Below are 22,172 nucleotides of genomic sequence, written 5' to 3'. Positions count from 1 at the left end.
TAATGAAATGTAATTGTATCAGCCTCAAGATCATTTCATATTGCAGTTTTTTAGCTACCTGTGGAAAAATCACTGTTATTTAACTCTATGAAAGAAAAATGCTGCATTATAGTAAATGGAAACTCTAAAAACATGCAGTGTATTTAATTTCAATGTGAAAAATCTAAATAAGTCAGCCCCCAAATTCCAATAAATACATTGATTCTTCTAGGTCAGAGAAGAGGAAATAGAGGAGTTAGATACTTTATTAAGCAATTTTTGTGAACTCTCCACTCCTGGAGGTGTAGAGAATAGTTACGGGAAAATAAACATCTTACTTCAAACTTATATCAGCCGAGGAGAAATCGACAGTTTCTCTCTTATATCAGATTCTGCATATGTTGCACAGGTAAGAATCTTATTCCCCTTTTCTCTTCCTTGAATATATTTAGAGGACCAAGGTGTTAATTCATGCTGTGCTGTGAATGCATTGCTTTGTGACATGCTACCAAACCACCATTTTACTTAGAACTGGTTCTGCTAATTTGTAAATATTTTATGTAATCTATGCTCATAAAACAGGACTGGGGATGAGATTTGGTGACTGATTTGGCTTTTTTTGGTGGTGTTGATGTTTCTTATACAGTTTTAAAATGATACCTGATTTTTTTCTACTTTAAATGATGAATTTCATTTCTTTTACTTATAAAGTAAAAGAATATGAAGTACTTATAAAGAGAAAAGTTGAAGAGTATTGCAAGCATAAAGAAAAGATTGTGGAACTTTTTTAGTTTTTACCAAATATTAGAAATAATAATATTTTTAATCATTAAACAAGGCATAGTAAACATGTTTCCTACCATGTGTTCAGTGTGATAAGTCTCTGGTTTTTACAAAAGTAATCTCTCCTCTCTACTGTTGAAACTTAAACATTGAGGACAGAAAGAAAATTATTCCCTAAACTACACATTTAATTTATAACTTTTAAAAAATACCATGGTATAAAATATTCAAATATTTGTGTTTTGATATTCAAGCCCTTATGTAAAGTAAAGTAGGTTATATTTAACCTATTTATGCTTCAAATGAAAGATTTCCCTTCTAGACATACTTTTTTAAAAAAATTATTTACATGTCAAGGCTTTTTAATTTTATTTTATTGAGTACTTCCTTTTATAAATTAAGAAGAAATTAAAGCTTAATTTTATTTTAAATATGGAAATGATTCTTCTATTTGTAATTTTGTTCAAAGACTAAATATAGAAAAAGAATGTTTGTGTTAAGTAAATCATTATTAATAGCCATGAGTACTCAGGAGTCCTTTAAACATGGAATATTTACAAACACAAACCAAGACATATTGGTAAACATTTTGAATGCGTGTAGTAATTTAATCAGTGTAACCAAGACACCACGTGATGATTTCATAAATTATATAAAGTTAATATAGATGTAGTGAAAATATTTATACATTCTTTAAACCCTATAGCTTCTATAGGAATAACTTTCTAATCTCCTTTGTTTTATTGTTTTGCTGTAATGTAATATTGTCATTTTATATTTTCTAATGATTTCATATTGAAATAGTTAATCATTTAAATAAAAGGTAAAGTTTTACTGGGTTCTGGATGAATAATCTGGCAACATTTCTGCTTGCTTCAAGATTATGAAGATATTATCAGAGACTGACATAAGAATTGCTTACAATGTAACACTTTAATTCTCTTCATGATTGGTATCCAGGAAATCAACTTCTGATTAAGAATATCTCAAAGCATCCCTGGTTTTTCTTAAACGGCCATTATGGAGTTAGCATCCCTGAATGCATCAGATAAATTATACTTTATTACATTTTAAGTTTAAGCTATCAGTAATTGAACAACTACTCTCTCAACTCTGTAAAATGGTATTTTCTTCTATATTTTTTAAACTGTCTCTCCTCAGCCCCTAAGGTAAACCTATAGCTCAAATATTCTAGGATTTTATTTAAAGGCCTATGCTTAACTTTTCTAGACTGTACCATGTTATAGACTTATTATTTTGAACCAATTTATATCATTCTAGATTAACATGTCCTGTTTGTATCTTGTCATATGGAATTTCTCCTACTTCTTTTAGCATTGAGGGGACAACTATAGATCTTGAAATATTAAAATGACATACTTTCAAAGACAGTTGGGAAAATTAGCCTGATAGTTTTTTTTTAAGAACAAGTGGGAATGAGGTAGGAAAACCTATTTGATAGATACAGTAATCAAAATTTTATTTATTATTCTCTGGGCCTTATAAAGACCCATTCAGTCATTTTTAATGGATATCAGAACTGTCCTCATACTTCTATTTACCATTTTGTACTTTAGTTTCTAATACTGAAACAAAATAGTCAAATTTGTCAAAAGACAGCGCGTATCTTATATGAAATGTGAAATGAAAGCCTTTAACTCATCTGTCATTTTTGACCTCATAATTTTAGGCTGGATTGTTTGTCTGCCATTTGAAATCTTTTCAGTTTTGTATCTCTTGTTTGGATTTTAACCAGATTGAACATTCTTTATTTTCAAATACAGATGTTACTGGATTTTGGAAGGTATCTTTAAGTTCATTTAAAAAACAATCTTTAATAAAACAATCTGCAAAGTTAATGATAGAGGAGTGGAGGCAAAATAAATGGGAGCTAGCTGTAGAAATGTGAAGAAAAAAGACTGCATTCATTATAACTTTCTATATGTCTGTTAATAAAGTTATCCTCAGACCACTGAGTCTAGAATCTCAGTTATATTTGGAGTCCTTTAGTCCTGGCTTTGAGTAGATGCTCTGACACCAACTAGCAGTGTGACCGTGGTCAAATTTTTTACCTCTTTAAGCCCTAGTATATTCATCTATAAAATCATAATATTAATATCAATTAAATGCAGTTTTTGTAAAAATTAAATGAGGCAATATATGTAAAGCAAGTTAACACATTGTTTGGTTTATAGGAAGCCATTAGTATGGCCCTTTCATATGAGTAGCTACACTAACCTGTATTTCATTTGTCACCCTTCTCTCATTTTTTTTTTCCCCTGACTGGATCCCAATCTTCCTTAATCCTCTAAATAGCCTTGTAAATTTAATCATTCCACTATTCACCAAGAGGCGTCCTTGTCTCTTATAGTCAGATGCCTTAACAGCCTCCTAAATATTTTGCATGCCTTTTGTCTCTTCCTACTTCATTCCTGTTTAGAAGGTAGAGCTTTCTAAGAATTTGGAAATAAGGCTTCGCCTCTGAGAGCAAGCAAGTAGCATCCACATATAAACGATAGGATTATTCTTATGTAGAAATAATAAGAATAATTAGGATTATATGAGAAAAGATATTGCCCCACAATTCAAGGATGCAGCTTGACTTGCACTTCTTTTCAGACTGAGTTTGAATAATAAATTTATTGACAAATTTAAAAGCACATTGGGTATAACCACCAATCTCCTCCTATTATTTTTTAGAATGCAGCTAGAATTGTCCGTGCTCTTTTTGAAATTGCTCTGAGGAAACGTTGGCCTGCCATGACCTACAGGCTCCTGAATCTTAGTAAAGTCATTGACAAGAGGCTTTGGGGTTGGGCTAGCCCTTTGAGACAGTTTTCAATCCTACCACCACACATCCTAACAAGATTAGAAGAAAAAAAGCTTACTGTGGATAAGCTGAAAGACATGAGGAAAGATGAAATAGGTAAGAAGGAAGCAAATATGTTTGAATGTATTGTTTTGTGCAAATAAAATATGTTGCTAGGTGTAAAAGAAGGTACTGTGAATTTCCACGTTAATCAAAATAAAAATTTTACCATATTTATAAATCTTTTTCATTTATCTAAAATCAAGCGAAAATCTCTTCATATTCAAGTGAGTCTGTTTATAGTAGTTTAAACACTATCAAGTCTCAGTAGTTTTAAGAACCGTATTAATAGCTAAAGAAACCTTGATACTGACTTTAAAAACTGTGAATTGCTAATTCAAGTTAACTATTACAAAATATTCAAACATGCCAGGTCAAGAATGTCAGCTATTCTACATAGCAAATCATAAAACAAGCAATAAAATCACCTTCTCTGAAATCCCATTTACAAGTCAGATTATATTGCTTTTTTCTGCCTGGACACATTTCTTCTATGTGATATTTTTCTTGCAGGTCACATTTTGCATCATGTGAATATTGGACTGAAGGTCAAACAATGTGTTCATCAGATTCCTTCTGTTATGATGGAAGCATCCATTCAGCCCATCACAAGGACTGTCCTCCGAGTGACACTCAGCATCTATCCTGATTTCACTTGGAATGACCAGGTAGAAGTGGAAAACGCCTATATCTGTGTTAAACAAAAATGTCTGTACTACAGGCTCAACTACATCTGTTCCTAAGGCATATGCAAAATCCTCTAAAAGGAATATGTATTGAGGATTTATTTTAAAAATTATAGCAATTAGCCGGGCATGGTGGCAGGCGCCTGCAGTCCCAGCTACTCGGGAGGCTGAGGCAGGAGAATGGCATGAACCTGGGAGGCCTGAGCTTGCATGAGCCAAGACCGTGCCACTGCACTCCAGCCTGGGCAACAGAGCGAGACTCCATCTCAAAAAATAATAATAATAATAATAATGATAATAAATTATAGCAGTATTTACTGTCATCCTCAAGAAAACCGTGGTATATTAGTAATATGTCAACCAGTGAGATTCCTTCAAAACATTTAGGAAACCTAAATTTCAACAATGAACAACAGTTTAGTGGATTTAACTCCATAGGGACTTTGCTATATTAGTTCTATCTTCTTTTATTTTCTCTATGTTATCTTCATTTTTGCCATGTCTACTTTGTCATTTTAGCCTTCCAAAAAATTCAAGATTTTTCATGGTAAAAAGAGCCATTTTTCATCTTGATGTCTCTTAAATTAATATTCTTTCGTTTTTTGAAACATTAGACTTGTAGAAAAGTATTCTATATTTTCCCCCGGTCACCTGTTTCTTTGCTGCTAAGACTACTTTCTCCATGATCTCCAAAGACTGATTTGCCATAATAGATTTTTCTCAGTTATTTTCTTTACTTCTCTGAATATTTAACACTATACAGTTTTTCAAAATGTCCATCCTTGATTCCCATCATGTTTTTGTTTCTGTTTTAATTCTTTCTCCTCCTTTGATAGCTTAGATATTATTATGTATATAAAGATACACACCAGATTCTCTTTTTATTCAATCAACATTTTTTAAAGATCTATTTTTGTACCAGTTACTATGTTAGAGATTGTAGGTACAAAGGCAAGTTAGGCTCAGTTCTTACTTTCAAGAAGCCAATCAGGGAAAACAAGGAAATCACTATTTATAGTATAACAGTGCCTATTTCACATGTTATTGTAAAGTTCTAATTAAGTAAGTATCTTCTGCATTACCTAATGTTTATACATCTTTAATGTGAATGAATTTTAACAGTGTGCTCCAAAATTACCCAACCATGGTTTTAACCCAATTCTACATTGGTCTTAAAAGTGTCTAAATCTTTAATTCCTTTAGTTTCCTCAGCTATAACCATGTATTATTATAATAATAATAATAATGTTTTTTACAGAATTTTCATTGGGACTAGATGATACAAAATTATATTTAATATTTCTATAGATAAAAAATTTCACATAAATATAAATTTATAGTTACCCATAAACTCATATTTGAAATTTTATTTTTAATAGACTATTTTTGAAATAAGTGGAAGTTTTGTATTTCTTACATTGTCTCCTACCAATATCTGTAATAAATCTGCAGTTTGATTTAATTCATTAGTAAGACAGAGTACTTAATGATTTTAATAGTTATCACTGTCAAGCACAATGCTGTTGGCTTCAAGAATGGAAAACTTGACTTGCCTCAAACTGAGTTAAGGATGAAAGTATATTATCTTTCATAATGAAAGGTCCACAGGTAGAATAGGCCCTAAGGATGGTTGAGTCTTCTGTTTAAAGATGTCATTCAAGGACCAGGAACTTTTCACCCATTTGCTCTGCTGACACTTTTGGATACTTTTCAAATGTTTTCATGATTTTTTTGTTTGCATTAAACAGAGCATGGGAAACACATCCCCACTTCTCCAGCCCAGAGCATGGACCATAGACCTTTTCTTCAGTCTAATTGGGCCAGTATTTGTCATGTGTCTCCGCCTTACCACAGCAGTTGGGAGGGGAATCCCATGAGCTGATTGACTTATGCCAATCAAAATTATCCCAAGGGATGTGGTCACTTTTTCTTGAGTCACATGAGGGCGAGATGCATGCTGAACAAGACTGGGTTTTGCAAGGAAGAGCGAGAGAGAGAGAGAGTGAGAGAGAGAGAGAGTAAGAGAGAGAGAAACACATTGAAATGGATAAAGCAAAATACAGTATATCTATCCAATGGGATATTATTAGACAATAAAAAGGAATGAAAGCATTGATGCATGCTAAAACATAGATGAACTATGAAACCATCATGGTAAATTAAGAAATCCAGTCACAAAAGACTGCATATTACATGATTGTATTTAATTGAAATTTTCAGAATAGGCAAATCTGTAAGGAAAAGGTAGTGACTACTAATGGGTACAAGATTTCTTTTTGAGGTGGTGAAAATGTTCTAAAATTACATTATGGTGATGGTTGTACAACTTTGGAAATATATTAAAATCATTGAACTGTATACTTGAAATGTTTAAGTGAGTAAACTTTGTAATATAAATTATATATCAAAAAAGCTTCTTGAGTGAGAAGATTGGATGCTATCCCTTACTTGAGTTATGATATGCATAGTAGCAGGATGCTATTTTTCTTCTAGGTACATGGGACAGTGGGAGAACCTTGGTGGATTTGGGTAGAAGATCCTACAAATGATCATATTTATCATTCAGAATATTTTCTAGCTCTAAAAAAACAAGTAAGTGTATATATGTGAATATATCCTTATTTGCTATTGTAAAAAAAAGTATACTAACAGTTTCTGCTTTTATTTCTCTGTAATTTTATAGTACAATTAAAACTTTGTTTTATGTTTTAGTTTTCTGTTAGTTTTAAAAGAATACAGTGATTAAATGTTATAGTATTGGTATATTCAATGTGATAATGGTTTAAGAAATTCAGTTACCAGTCATGCCCCACATAGTGACATTTCAGTGAACAAGGGACCACATACACAACAACAGTACAATAGTGGTCCCATAAGACTATAATACTGTATTTTCACCTACTTTTTCTAGGTTTGAATATGTGTAGATAGGTAAGTACCACTGTGTTATAATTGCCTAAAATATTCAATACAGTAACATGCTGTATGGTAACATGCTGTATAAGAGCAGTAGACTATGCCATGTAGCCTAGATGTTTAGGAGGCTATACCATCTGGCTTGTCTACGTACACTATGATGTTCTTAAGACAAAATTGCGTAATGACACATTTTTCAGAACCATTCCTGTCGTTAAGCAATGCATGACTGGATAATCTTTACCATGGTTTAAGACATGGGTTCCAGAGGTGTGGAATATGTAAAATAGGTAGGATCAATAATAATCTTAAGGGTCACATGCACAAAATACTGAATAGTATTGAATTAAAAGAGCATTTCTTCTAAATTTCTTTATAAATCACAAGACAAAGACTCAATTTGATTGTTCTTTAACTGATGCCTCATTCATAATTTCTGTTTTTATCAAAGAGAAAGCAAGCTTCAGGTAAGAGTCTTGGGTAGGCAACAGTAGAATTTCATAGCAGTGTTTTGTATTCATTGCTTTTGTCTTCTCGGTTACCTTCTATTTGTACCAAGTGATTCCAGTATTCCACTTTAGGTACTGATAGAACTTAACGAAAAATATTAAGTAAATAATATGGTAATTTGATAAGATAAAAATCATGAAGTTACGTAATTGAATGAGTGATGTTTGGGAAGTTCAGGTAGTCAAATTGGTAACTTGTTAATACATGATGATATGCATATGTAAATAATATAAATTGGCCATAAAATTTTACCTTCTATCAAGTATCCTCAGAAGGGCACCATGCACAAGTTTCTAAAGTTTCTGAGTATCTCTGCTATTTAGAAATTCAAGATACTTTGTCTTTAGTATATCTTGTAGAGATACCGTTATCTTAACAATAGACTAACAAGGCCTTTATGCTATTAAGAATATCCATATTTATTTTTTACTTAATTCATATTAGGTCATTAGTAAAGAAGCTCAACTACTGGTATTTACAATCCCTATTTTTGAGCCTTTGCCTTCCCAATACTACATCCGAGCAGTGTCTGATAGATGGTTGGGTGCTGAGGCAGTATGTATTATCAACTTTCAACATCTAATTCTACCAGAGAGACATCCACCTCATACAGGTAACATGGTGAATGCTGGTTTGAATTATTGATTTTTCCAAAATGATTGTTTTAATTAATGTTGAAAAATGTCTACGCCTTATAAAGTTTTACTTGTAATCATTATAACTTCTCTATAACTCCCTTTTTATTTCGTTTGTCATTCATCATTTAATCTGTTCTCTCTGTAAAACTTCTATTTTCTCCCTGGCATTTATTCCAGTTTACTTAAACTTATTTCTAGTATGTTAAATTAAATAGCATACCAGTGAGTTATGGGGAATTTTCCCCCATCTTTTGTGTTTCTACACCAAAAACAAAAAAGCTAATATTAAGGAATCATATTATGGTATCACTAGGGAATGGATTTCCATATACCTCAAGTGAGTTTGTGTCCTGCAAATAACATCTACGCTTTATATTAGTTTTTTTTTTTTTTTTTATACTTTAACTTTTACGGTACATGTACACAATGTGCAAGTTTGTTACATACATATACATGTGCCATGTTGGTGTGCTGTACCCATTAACTTGTCATTTAACATTAGGTATAATCTTCTAATGCTGTCCCTCCCCTCTCTCCCCACCCCACAACAGGCCCCAGTGTGTGATGTCCCCCTTCCTGTGTCCATGTGTTCTCATTGTTCAATTCCCACCTATGAGTGAGAACATGCGGTGTTTGGTTTTTTGTCCTTGTGATAGTTTGCTGAGAATGATGGTTTCCAGCTTCATCCATGTCCCTACAAAGGACATGAACTCATCCTTTTTTATGGCTGCATAGTATTCCATGGTGTATATGTGCCACATTTTCTTAATCCAGTCTATCATTGTTGGACATTTGGGTTGGTTCCAAGTCTTTGCTATTGTGAATAGTGCCGCAATAAACATACATGTGCATGTGTCTTTATAGCAGCATGATTTATAATCCTTTGGGTATATACGCAGTAATGGGATGGCTGGGTCAAATGGTATTTCTAGTTCTAGATCCCTGAGGAATCGCCACACTGACTTCCACAATGGTTGAACTAGTTTACAGTCCCACCAACAGTGTAAAACAAACAACCCCATCAACAAGTGGGCAAAGGATATGAACAGACACTTCTCAAAAGAAGACATTTATGCAGCCAACAGTCACATGAAAAAATGCTCATCATCACTGGCCATCAGAGAAATGCAAATCAAAACCACAGTGAGATACCATCTCACACCAGTTAGAATGGCGATCATTAAAAAGTCAGTAAACAACAGGTGCTGGAGAGGATACGGAGAAATAGGAACACTTTATGTTAGTTTTATCCCTCTGCCCTAACATTATAAAGGGGTACATGGTAATCTTCAACATCACATAATAGTGTTTTTCACTGTCATACCTTGCAAAAATCCATTTTAAATTTTGATGACGTGAACAAATACCTTTTTATTTTGACTTAATATAGAAGCAGATTTTTCAGGAATAAATGTTTACAATGATACTTTTAAGTGCCCTATGAAATACTCTATTTCAAAAAATCCTAAACTAATTTGTTAATTAACTAGTATAATAAGTTTATTTCTTCTGTTTCAGGATTATAATTGATGAATATTGATTTTAAGAGGGCCTTAATTTATAGAAAAAGGAAAGTCCATATTTTTTCTCATATGATTCTTCCAAAGAGAAACCCTTTGTCATTTTCAGAATAAAAATGTAGTCCTCACTACTTTTAATGAACTCATTATTTGGCAGTCCTTTTGGAATTGAAAGAGGTCTTAATGTGACTTTAAACTTTGCCATTTTTGTCAAATGTGTACCTTATTCATTATCTTACCTTATTCTTAAAGAGAGATACTTTATACTACAGCTTAATTCCACTTTGATGTCTTGGCAGAACAGAACTAAAAGGCTTGTCGACATAGAAGAATATGAGATTATAGTATCTAGTGATCTACTCATTGAAGGGAATCTTTCCAGTCTTCTTTCATCAAATGTGCTTACATGTAATATTTAGAATCTCAGAATAAATTATATAAAAAATGTTTGGTGCTTTAATTTAAAATACATGCTTCAAACATCATTAATCTTTGAGTACAGCACTTGATCTTAACTTGCGTTAGCATTCTATTTCAATGTTCATTTAATCTTTTGTCTGCCAAATGACCAAGAACATATCACCCTATTCATATAATTAGCTGAGTTCTGACTACATTTTTAAAAACAATAAATGTACCACCATAACATCTCAGTTGATATTAGACATATACAAAGTAACCTCAATGATTTGAATATGTAGTCCATTTGAGCCCAAATGAGCCAAGAAAAACCTTCATCTTTCACTAATGTAAAGCATTGTAATTTAACATCGTTAGTAAATATGCAATATGCAGTTTATTTTTTTTTTAATCTTTTTAAGAACATATCTCGGCTTTGATTAGCATTATAAGCATTAACTTGCAATGCCTCCCCTCCTTCCTTCTCGATTTTTTAAATTCATTTTATTTTATTTGTGAGACGGAGTTTCACTCTTTGGCCCAGGCTGGAGTGAAGTGGGGTGATCTGGGCTCACTGCAACCACCACTCTCCGAGTTCAGGCGATTCTCCTGCCTCAGCCTCCCGAGTAGCTGGGATTACAGGTGCCCGCCACCACGCCCAGTTAATTTTTGTGTTTTTAGTAGAGACGGGGTTTTGCCATGTTGGCCAGGCTGTTCTCAAACTCGTGACCTCAGGTGATCCATCCGCTTTAGCCTCCCAAAGTGCTAGGATTACAGGCTTGAGCCACCGCGCCTGGCCTCAATTTTTAGTGCTTCAGAAAATTTAAGAAACCTACAGTCTGGTATAGAAAGCATGTCATTAGCCCTCAGTTACCTATGTAATTAATTGAATAGAGCAGTGGGGAAAGGATAATTTTTTAAATTAACTTTTTGACTTTTAAATATATTTTTTAAGAAGAAAATTTGCCATACTTCCATTTTGAAACAGTACCGTGAACATCTAACTCAAAGTACAGACTACTATGTTACCTTACGGATTATTTCTTCTTCTTCTTCGAATTTCAAATGACTGGATTTATCTTTCATGAAATAATCTTGAGAGTAAAGTTGCCTTCTGGTTTTCTAACTGATACCTTTCTGGATTATGGAAAATATAAGGTCTATCGAATTCAAGGGTGTATAACTGTTTCTCTAAATCATTTTATGTTTCTAATTCCCTAGTCCTCCCATCCACATAATAAGAAACAACTAAATCTAGTTTATTTCTAGGTTTTCTCAGGGCAGGTTTTGTTTACTCAGTCATGCTTTGCTTTAAAACTCCCACCCGATTTTCTACCTGGAATTACCCTAAATTCATTTTACTTTCCGTTGACAACAATAGTTAACTCAACTACTCTTGTTTGGTCAGTGTCTAACAGAACAAGAGTAATTTGTTGTTAGTAATCATTTCAGTGTTGAAGTCCACAAATGGTTTTAATTTTTTTTACCAATTGAGACAGATTTAGGTTTTGTTCTATAACATGCATATACTTGTTATTCAAATGACTTTCCGGATTGGAAAAAAGAGGATATAGCATTATATTTGGCTTATAGGGCACTCCCCCAGAAAAGCATCCAGTATGTCAATATGATAAATGTGGTTATTTGCGTGACATATTTGTGGAAATGCCAGATCTGTAATGGCTATATAAGAATTTGTGTTAAGCTTTTTCTCCTTGTCTAAGGAACTAAGGATTACTATAATCTGTTATTTACAATACAATATTCAGTATTGTGCATGTTTTTCAATTATTGTATAGCCATCCTGTTGGGTCTTTTCAGAATTACTGGATCTTCAGCCTTTACCAATCACAGCTTTGGGATGTAAAGCATATGAAGCCCTGTACAACTTCAGCCACTTTAACCCTGTACAGACACAAATATTTCATACACTGTATCACACGGATTGTAATGTCCTACTTGGAGCACCTACTGGATCGGGAAAGACTGTTGCAGCTGAATTAGCCATTTTCAGAGTCTTCAACAAATACCCTACTTCAAAGGTCTGTTGAAAGAATCATACTTACATTTAATTAGAAAAGACAGTTCATAATCTCTAAATTAGACAGTTCTAAATGTATTAGCAGGGTCCAATGAATAGATTTGTCACTCTCAGTGAATTTCTCAGGGGACCAGATCAATACAGGTATACCGTGAAGATATCATGGGTTTGGTTATATTCTACCACAATATAGTGAATGTCACAATAAAGCAAGTCACACAAATTTTTTGGATTCCTAGTGCATATAAAAATTCTGTTTATACTATACCATAACCTATTAAGTGTGTAATAGCATTATGTCTAAAAAATATACATAGCTAAATTTGAAAATACTTTATTACTAAAAAATACTATCAGTCATCTCAGCCTTTAATGAGTCTTAATCTTTTTGCTAGTTAAGGGTTTTGCCTCAATATTGATGGCTGCTGACTGATCATGGTTGTGGCTACTGAAGGTTGGAGTAGCTGTGGCCATTTCTTAAAATAAGACAACAATGAAGTTTGCCACATTGACTGACTCTTCCTTTCATGAAAAATTTTTCTGTAGCATGTGATGCCGCCTGATAGCATTTTACCCACAATAGAACGTCTTTCAAAATGAGTCAACCCTCTCAAACCCTGCCACTGCTTTCTGAACTAAGTTTATGTAATATTCTAAATCCTTTTTGTCATTTCAGCAATGGTCACAGTATCTTTGTCATCAGTAGATTCTACCGCAAGAAACACCTTTTCTTTGCTCATCCATGAGAAGCAACTCCTCATCTGTTCATTTTATCAGGCGATTATAACAATTCAGTTATATCATCAGGCTCCACTTCTAATTCTAGTTCTCTTGCTGCTTCCACCACATCTGCAGTGCCTTTCCCTACTGAGGTCTTGAACCCCTCAGTCATCCATGAAGGGTGGAATCAACTTCTTCCTAACTCCTGTTAATGTTGATATTTTGACCTCCTCCCAAGAATCATGAATGTTCTTAATGGCATCTGGAATGGTGAATTCTTTCCAGAAGATTTTCAACTTACTCTGCCCACGTCCATCAGAGGAATCACTCTCTATGGTCTTATGAAACATATTTCTTAAGTAAAAAGATAGGAAAGCCAAAATTACCCCTAGATCCCTGGAGTGCAGAATAGATCTTATGTTAGCAGGCATGAAAATAACATTCATCTCTTTGTACATTTCCGTCAAAGCTTTGGAGTGTGATTAGATGCATTGTCAATGAGCAGTCACATTTTGAAAGGAATCTTTTTTTCTAAGCAGTAGATCTCAACAGTGGGCTTAAAATATTCAATAAACCATGCTGTTGAGTAGATATGCTGTCATCCAGGCTTTGTTGTTCCATTTATAGAGCAAAGGCAGGGGTGATTTAGCATAATTCTTAAGGACCCTAGGGTTTTCAGAATGGTAAATGAGCATTGGCTTCAACTTCAAGTTACCAGTTGCATTAGTCCCTAACAAGAAAGTTAGCTTCAGCCGGGCGCGGTGGCTCACGCTTGTAATCCCAGCACTTTGGGAGGCCAAGGCGGGCAGAACATGAGGTCAGGAGATTGAGACCACTGTGAAACCCCGTCTCTACTAAAAATACAAAAAAATTAGCCGGGCGTGGTGGCGGGCGCCTGTAGTCCCAGCTACTCGGAGAGGCTGAGGCAGGAGAATGGCGTGAACCTGGGAGGCGGAGCTTGCAGTGAGCTGAGATTGCGCCACTGCACTCCAGCCTGGGCGACAGAGCCAGACTCTGACTCAAAAAAAAAAAAAGTTAGCTTCTCCTTTGAAGCTTTGAAGCCAAGCATTGACTTCTCCTCTGTACCTGTGAAAGTCCTTGATGACATCTTCTTCCAATATTAGGCTATTTTGTATACATTAAAATTCTTTTGTTTATTGTAGCCACCTTCATCAATTTTCTTAGCTATATTTTCCAGATAACTTGCTGCAGCTTCTACATCAGCACTTGCTGCTTCACCTGGCACTTTATAGAGGTGAATTCTTTCTTTAAACCTTGTGAAACAAGCTTCAAACTTTTCTTCTGGATCGTCTTCACCACTCTCAGCCTTCACAGAATCGAAGAGAATTTGGGGCTTGCTCTAGAGTAGGCTTTAGGTTACAGAAATATCATGGTTGATTTGATCTTCTGTCTGCACCACTCAGGCTTTCTCCATATCAGGAATAAAACTTTCACTTTCTTGTCATTCTTGTGTTCAATGAAGTAGCACTTTTCATTTCCTTCAAGAACATGTCCGTTGCATTCAAAACTTGGCTAACTCCTTGGTATTAAGAGGCCTAGTTTTTGGCCTATCTCAGCTTTTGACATGCCTTCCTCCCTAAGCTTAATCATTTCTAGCTTTTGATTTAAAGTGAGAGACGTGCAACTCTTCCTTTCACTTGAACATTTAGAGGCTATTGTAGGGTTATTAATTGACCTAATTTCAGTATTGTTTTGTCTTAGGGAAGAAGGAAGCCTGAGGAGAAGGAAAGAGATGGGAGAACAGCTGGTCAGTGGAGAAGTTAGAACACTCACAATTATCAATTAAGTTTGTCATCTTATATGGTGTAGTTCATAACACTACAAAACAATTACAATGATAACATAAAAGATCACCGACCACAGATCACCATAACTGATATAATAATACAGAAAAAGTTAGAAATATTGGTAGAATTACCAAAATGTAACAGAGGAATGAAGTGAGCACATACTGTTGGAAAAATCAATAGAATTGCTATTGATAGAATTGCTTGATGTGGGGTTGCCACAAACCTCCAATTGGTAAAAAAAAATCTGCAAAGTGCAGTAAAATGGGCTATGCCTATATTAAGATAATTTGCAGCAAGAAATTTTACCTTAAACTTTGTAGTCCTCCAGTTGAATTTCTAATGTACATAGTGACACACAAATCCTTTCCTCATTGTAAGATTTCTACAATTCATAGATAATTTCACTGTGAGAAACCCACTTCATAAGCAAAGTTAAACAATACAAAGTAATTCATAATCAAATCTTTTCTGTATGAAGAAAATGCTAGTGCTTTAATATAGTTTGATTATACATATTAAATATAGAGTAGCTTTTATATGACTTCTACAAATGGCCATATTATTTAATATCAAATAACATTACAAGTCAAGTAAGTATTGCTTTAAAGCTTTCTTGAAGCATAATTTTTTTAACTCTTTCCTAGTATTTATTATTTTTAATAAAAATTATGTATATTTAAGGTATACAATGTGATGTTTTGATATATATTGTCAAGTGATTACTACAGTCAAGCTAATTAACATACCTATCACTTCAAATAGTTATCTTTTTTGTGGTGAGAACACATAAAATCTATTCTCTTAGCAAATTTCAAGTATATAATGCAGTACTATTAACTATAATCACCATGCTGTATATTAGGTGTCTAGTACTTATTCGTTCATGATAAATGAAACTTTATACCTGTTGACCAGTATCTTCTCATTCCCCCTTCCTCACCCCTGGTAACCAATATCCTACTCTTTCCTTCTATGAATCCAACTTTTGAAAATTCCATGTGTAAGTGAAATTATGCAGTATTTTTCTTTCTATGTCTGGCGTATTTCACTTAACATAATGTCCCTTGGGTTCATCTATATTGTTGAAAATGGCTGATTTCATTCTTCTTTAAAGCTGAATAATATTTCATTGTGTGTGTGTGTGTGTACATATATATCACATATATAAATACATATATATATTACAATTTCTTTATCTATCTTGAGGCACTTAGATTGTTTCCATATCTGGGCTATTCTAAGTAAAGCTGCAATGAACATGGGAGTGCAGATATCTCTTTAAGATACTGATCTCATTTCCTTTGGATATATACCCAAAAGCGGGATTGCCGGATAGTTCTATGCTTAATTTTTAAAGAAATTCCAGATTGTCTTCCATAATGGCTGTACAGCTTACATTACCACCAATCATGTACAGTAACATTTACCTTTTCTCCACATCCTCACCTACATGTGTGTTTTTTTTTCTTTTTTCTTTTCTTTTTCTTTCTTTTTTTTTTTTTTTTTTTTTTTTTCAGGAGATGGGGTCTCACTGTGTTGCCCAGACTGGCCTTGAACTTCTGGGCTCAAGCAGTCCTCCTGCCTCAGCCTCCTGAGTAGCTGGGACTACAGGTTTGTGCCACATGCCCGGCTGTCTTTTGTCTTTTGATAATAGCCATTTTAATAGGTGTAAATGGATGTCTTATTGTGATTTTAATTTGCGTTTCCTTGACGATTAGTTATGTTGAGCACCTTTTCATGTATCCAATGGCCATTTGTGTGTTTTCTTTTGAAAAAAGTGTGTATTCAGATATTTTGCCCATTTTTAATTGAATAATTTGGGTTTATCTGCTATTGAGTTGTGTAAGTTTCTATTTTGGATTGTAACTTTTTATTAGATATTTAGTCCCCGCTTATCCTCAGGTGATACATTCCAAAACCCCGATGGATGCCTGCAGCCTGATGGTATTGAACCCATTTGGGTAGCGGGAAGGGAGAGATAAGGAGAGAATTGTTAAAGGATGCAAAATTACAGCTGAATAGAAAGAATAAATTCTAGTGTTGTATACGACTGTAGAAGGACTGTAGTTAACAATAATATATAATATGGTTTCACATAGCTAGAAGAAGGATATTGAAGGTTCCCAACACAAAGAAATGATAAATGTTTGAGATGATGGATATGCTAATTACCCTGATCTGATCACTATACATTATATGTATCAAAACATCACTATGTAACCCATAAATATGTGCAATTATTATGTGTCAAGTAAAAACAAATAAAAAGTAAAAAAAGAAATGGTATAGTAGTACAGTACTATGTCCTTTATAAATATGTACTTAAGAAAAGTGTATTAAAATTTAATACTGTGGCAGTATCACAGTGCTTTTGTTCAAGTAACCCTTACATTACTTAGTAATGGACCCAAAGCAGAAGAGTAGTGATGCTGGCAATTCGGATTTGCCAAAGAGAAGACAAAGTGTTTCAAGTGAAAAGATGAAAGTTCTTGACTTAATAAAAGAAAAAAAAATCATATGCTGAGACTGCTAAGATCTATGGTAAGAACAAACATTCTATCTGTGAAATCGTAAGAAGGAAATCGTAAGAAATTTGTAAGATTTTCATTCATGTTTTCCACCCACAAATTTAATACCTTTTCTATCTTAACTAAGCATTTATCGTGTACTGTGGCCATAATTTTTGCAGTTTGAGGTTCAACATCAAAACTGGCACAAATTTCTTTTTTCTTTTCTTTTTTTTTTTTTTTGAGACGGAATTTTGCTCTCGTTGCTCAGGCTGGAGTGCAATGGCGCAATCTCTGCTCACCGCAACCTCTGCCTCCTGGATTCAAGCAATTCTCCTGCCTCAGCCTCCCGAGTAGCTGGGATTACAGGCATGTGCCACCACGCCCGGCTAATTTTTGTATTTTTTTTAGTAGAGACGGGGTTTCTCCATGTTGATCAGACTGGTCTGAAACTCCTGACCTTAGGTGATCCACCCACCTTGGCCTCCCAAAGTGCTGGGATTACAGGCGTGAGCAACCGCACCCGGCCTGGCACAAATTTCTTATGATTTCCTTCTTACGATTTCACAGATAGAATGTTTGTTCTTACCATAGATCTTAGCAGTCTCAGCATATGATTTTTTTTTCTTTTATTAAGTCAAGAACTTTCATCTTTTCACTTGAAACACTTTGTCTTCTCTTTGGCAAATCCGAATTGCCAGCATCACTACTCTTCTGCTTTGGGTCCATTACTAAGTAATGTAAGGGTTACTTGAACAAAAGCACTGTGATACTGCCACAGTCTTTCTAGTAAACAAGACAGTTACTAAGTGACTAATGGTTGGGGAGTGGTTACAGCCTGAATACTCTGGACAAAGGGATGATTCATGTTCCAGGCTGAATTGAGTGGGACAGTGTGAGATTCCATCATGCTACTTAGAAGGGTACATAATTTAAAACTTATTAATTATTTCTAGAATTTTTCATTTAACATTTTTGGACCACAGTTGACTACAAGTAATTGGAAGCGTGGAAAGGAAGGCACTAAGACAGAACTAATGTATATGGTTTGCAAATATTTTTTTTCGTTTTGTCATTTCTTTCATTTCGCATTGTCTGTTGATTTTATTTATTTATTTATTTTCCGTGTAGAAGCTTTTTAGTTTGTTGTACACCTGTTTGTTTATTTTTGCTTTTGATGCTATGTCCCAAAAAGCATCGCCAAGACCAGCATCGAGGAGCTTTTTCCTTATGTTTTCTTCTAAGAATTTTGTGGTTTGAGATCTTATATTTAATTATTTAATCCATTGTGAGTTAATTTTTGTATATGGTATATGGCAGTAGTTCTTTTACTTGTGAATATACAGTCTTCCCAACATCATTTATTGAAGAGATTATCTTTTCCTTATTGTATGTATGCTTCAGGCCCTTGTTGAAGATTAGTTGACCTTGTATGTGTGGTCTGATTTCTGGGCTCTCTTTTCTGTTCCACTGGTCTGTGTGCCTCTTTTTATGTCAGGTCCATATTTCCACACTGTTATGATTACTGTAGCTTTGTAATATAATTTGAAACCAGGAAATGTGGCGCATCTGACTGGTTTTCTCCCTTAAAATTGCTTTGGCTGTTCAAGGTCTTTGTGCTTCCATGTGAATGTTAGGATTTTTTTTTTCTATGTCTGTGAAAAATGCCATTGGAATTCTGATAAGGATTGCATTTAAACTGAAGATTGCTTTGGGTTGTATGACCGTTTCAACAATATTAATTATTCTAGTCCATGAACATGGGATATCTTCTCATTTATTTGTGTTTTCTTCAGTTTCTCTTCAATGTTTTATAGTTTTCAGTGTACAATTTTTTACCTCTTTAGTTAACTTTATTCCTAAGTACTTTATTCTTTTTGGTGCTATTGTAAGTGGAACTGTCTTCTTGTTTTTTTTTGACAGTTTGCTAATAGTATATATTCTACTGGTTTATATATGTTGACTTTGTGTCCTTCAAGCATGTTGAATTTATTAATTCTAACAGTTTTTTATGTAGTATTTAGAATTTTCTTGTTCTTAATTTTGTGAGTACATCACACTAAAATAGAAACATTCACAGAGATGTTGTGATTGGAATTGTGGGCTAGTTTCTTCATCATTTATGATTTCAGAAATGTCTTAACATCCTTTTGTAGTGTTTCCTAATTAGTGGCTTTTCTTCCCTACTTAACCCTAAGTTTTCCTACTTTTCAGTCTCTCTAATATGTGGTTATTGATCTCTAGAGACATGTTAATATAACAGTAGAGCTCTACTCTAAATTAGAAACATAAAGGGAATACATTTTGTACAGGTTTGTATTACTATAGACCAGCTTTTATTTATTTTTTTGAAACCTAAAGTGTACTGTTAGCATCTTCATAAAATCTGCATTAAAATTTGAACAAGTTTATTTCACTTCAAAACTTCAACATCAGTACATTTATTCATGAAAGAGTAACATACATCTCAAATAAATATTAATCATAATAATAGAAAAAAATTTTTTCATCAGAACCCTAATTTTCTCTTATAATGTGTATCTCATAATTTGTTTTATTTGTTTTTATTATGTAGAATATAATTTCAAGTAAAATGCCTGAGGAAAATACCTCTGATGCTTTTTTAAAAGTAATTTAAATTCATCTACATTAATATTTTTTATGAATAGAATGTTTGTGATGTGTTACATTTCTGTCTTATTTTGGATAAATGTAGTTTGAGTTAATGACTTTTTCCCATTGATTTAAAAATTTGAGTATTCAGAATTAAAAGATACATTTTAAAACCACACTGTCATATTTTGACAAAGTTTTTGGAGTTTGCTTTTATTTGAAAATGCCATCACTATTTTCATGAGTATTTTTGGCTATTCTCCCCTTTTTAGGCGGTATATATTGCACCCCTAAAAGCCCTAGTACGTGAAAGAATGGATGATTGGAAAGTTAGAATAGAAGAAAAACTTGGTAAAAAGTAAGTTCTTACTTTTACTCAAAAGATACACTTTGAATTGACTAAAAGGACCAGGAAATAAGAGTTGAATAAAACTGCTGAATGGTTTTACAGTGATTTTCATAGTCTTTTATTTAACTGCTGAATGGTTTTACAGTGATTTTCAGTCTTTTATTTAAAGATATGTACCTACTATTAAAATAATATCAATATTCCCATTGTTTTAAGATTGAAAATGAAATCTTCTAAATTACTTAACGTGAGTACTTTTATTTGGCAGGATAACTTTTTCAAAATATTTTCATTCTAAAACAACAAAAATAAGTTCTGTCTCTCTATTTTTTTCATATTATGTAGAATAGCTTCCAGAGACTGCTTAGAAGGCATTTTGCGTGTAAATTATTTATGAAAAAGCAGAAGTTCTTTGAAAAACATGATGTGGGGTTTTTTTAATTAATAATTTAATATACTACAAGGTTATTCATTGCAGTATTATTTTAAATAGCAAAAGATTACAGAGAAACGAATTTCCAACAGAGCATCAGTAAGTAAATTATAGTACATTCACACAATGTAAAATATTGTATTACTCTTTAAAAAATAAACTATGTGAGTTCTTTTTATATGGAAAGAATGATCTCCAAAGATAATGTAAAAAAAAAAAATTTAAGTATCCTAGCTTATGTTTTTTCAAAATGATAAAGAATATGAATATGTGGTTCTTTTCAGAATGAGAACTAGCTGTCTATAGGATATGGAGACTATTCTCTATATTCTTTGAGCCATGTGAATATATTCCATATTCAAAATAATATATAAAATGTAAATCTTTAAAATAAACAAGAATAAGTAGATACTTTGTGAACATTATGCTTAGAGGAACCAGTTTTGCCCTTTTTCTTATTTTCCAAGTCTTAACACAGATTAGGAATATTAGGCTGGGCGTGGTGGCTCATGCCTGTAACCTTGGCACTGTGGGAGGCTGAGGCGGGTGATCACCTGAGAAAAGGAGTTGGAGACCAGCCTGGCCGACATAGTGAAACCCCATCTCTACTAAAAATAAAAAAGGAGCTGGACGTGGTGGTGTATGCCTGTAATCCCAGCTACTTGGAAACAGGAGAATCGCTTGAACCCGGGAGGTAGAGGTTGCAGTGAGCTGAGATCAAACCACTACACTCTAGCCTGGGTGACAAAATGAGACTATGTCTCAAAAAAAATAAAAAAAGAAAGAAAAGAAATTATTTTAGTAATTACTTAAAATTTGGTGTTGGCCTAGAGCTAATCCTATGTAATTAGGAATTCTTAGGTAATTCCTCTAGATCTGCATAGGTTTTTCTTTTCCTTCTCTCTCGCTATATGACTGTGATCTGCTTAGCATGAGTTGGTACATATTTGCTCTGGCTTATCTTGTTTTCATCCTAATACATTTCATTTTGGCTATAAAATCTACAGAAAATTCCAATCTAAGGAAAGATACGAGTTTGCACACAATCTAAATTACACATAATTTTAAATTTACACATAATCCTAAATATTCTTAATGAATGCCTTTTTTTGTCTCCATAAAGTAACACTTTCCTTCATTAAAAAAAACTTTATTCCAACATAGGGACAAGGAAGTATGAGTTCAACTTTATAAAATCACCTAGGATGGAGTTTCTATAAACATAATTAAAGCAAAGTTTGATATCCTTGCATATCTGTTTAAAAGTTAGATATGTCAGTGATTGGAATTTATATGACCTTCATTTTATGGCAAGAAATTTTCTTAGAGTTTTTAAGAAATGTACATTTTGGACTCAACTTGGAAAATTTCAAAAATCAAAGGTAGATAAAGTAATTT

General features: G+C 33.5%; 1 protein-coding gene across 5 annotated transcripts in view; it reads left to right on the top strand.

The window, feature by feature from the left end:
• ASCC3 (activating signal cointegrator 1 complex subunit 3) overlaps positions 1–22,172 on the top strand; it is a 388,871-nt gene that overhangs the window by 241,603 nt on the left and 125,096 nt on the right. For all 5 annotated transcript variants that reach the window (XM_063619908.1, XM_063619900.1, XM_055259780.2 and 2 more), the window contains 7 exons: positions 212–388; positions 3,463–3,688; positions 4,145–4,299; positions 6,811–6,909; positions 8,188–8,356; positions 12,122–12,342; positions 20,265–20,350. In XM_063619908.1, the coding sequence (XP_063475978.1) occupies positions 212–388; positions 3,463–3,688; positions 4,145–4,299; positions 6,811–6,909; positions 8,188–8,356; positions 12,122–12,342; positions 20,265–20,350 (1,133 nt within the window). The remainder of the gene's footprint in view (positions 1–211; positions 389–3,462; positions 3,689–4,144; positions 4,300–6,810; positions 6,910–8,187; positions 8,357–12,121; positions 12,343–20,264; positions 20,351–22,172) is intronic.

The sequence above is a fragment of the Symphalangus syndactylus genome, chromosome 2 (assembly GCF_028878055.3).
Source record: "Symphalangus syndactylus isolate Jambi chromosome 2, NHGRI_mSymSyn1-v2.1_pri, whole genome shotgun sequence".
NCBI classification, from domain to species: Eukaryota; Metazoa; Chordata; class Mammalia; order Primates; family Hylobatidae; genus Symphalangus; species Symphalangus syndactylus.
This window is presented reverse-complemented; position numbering and strand designations above follow the sequence as displayed.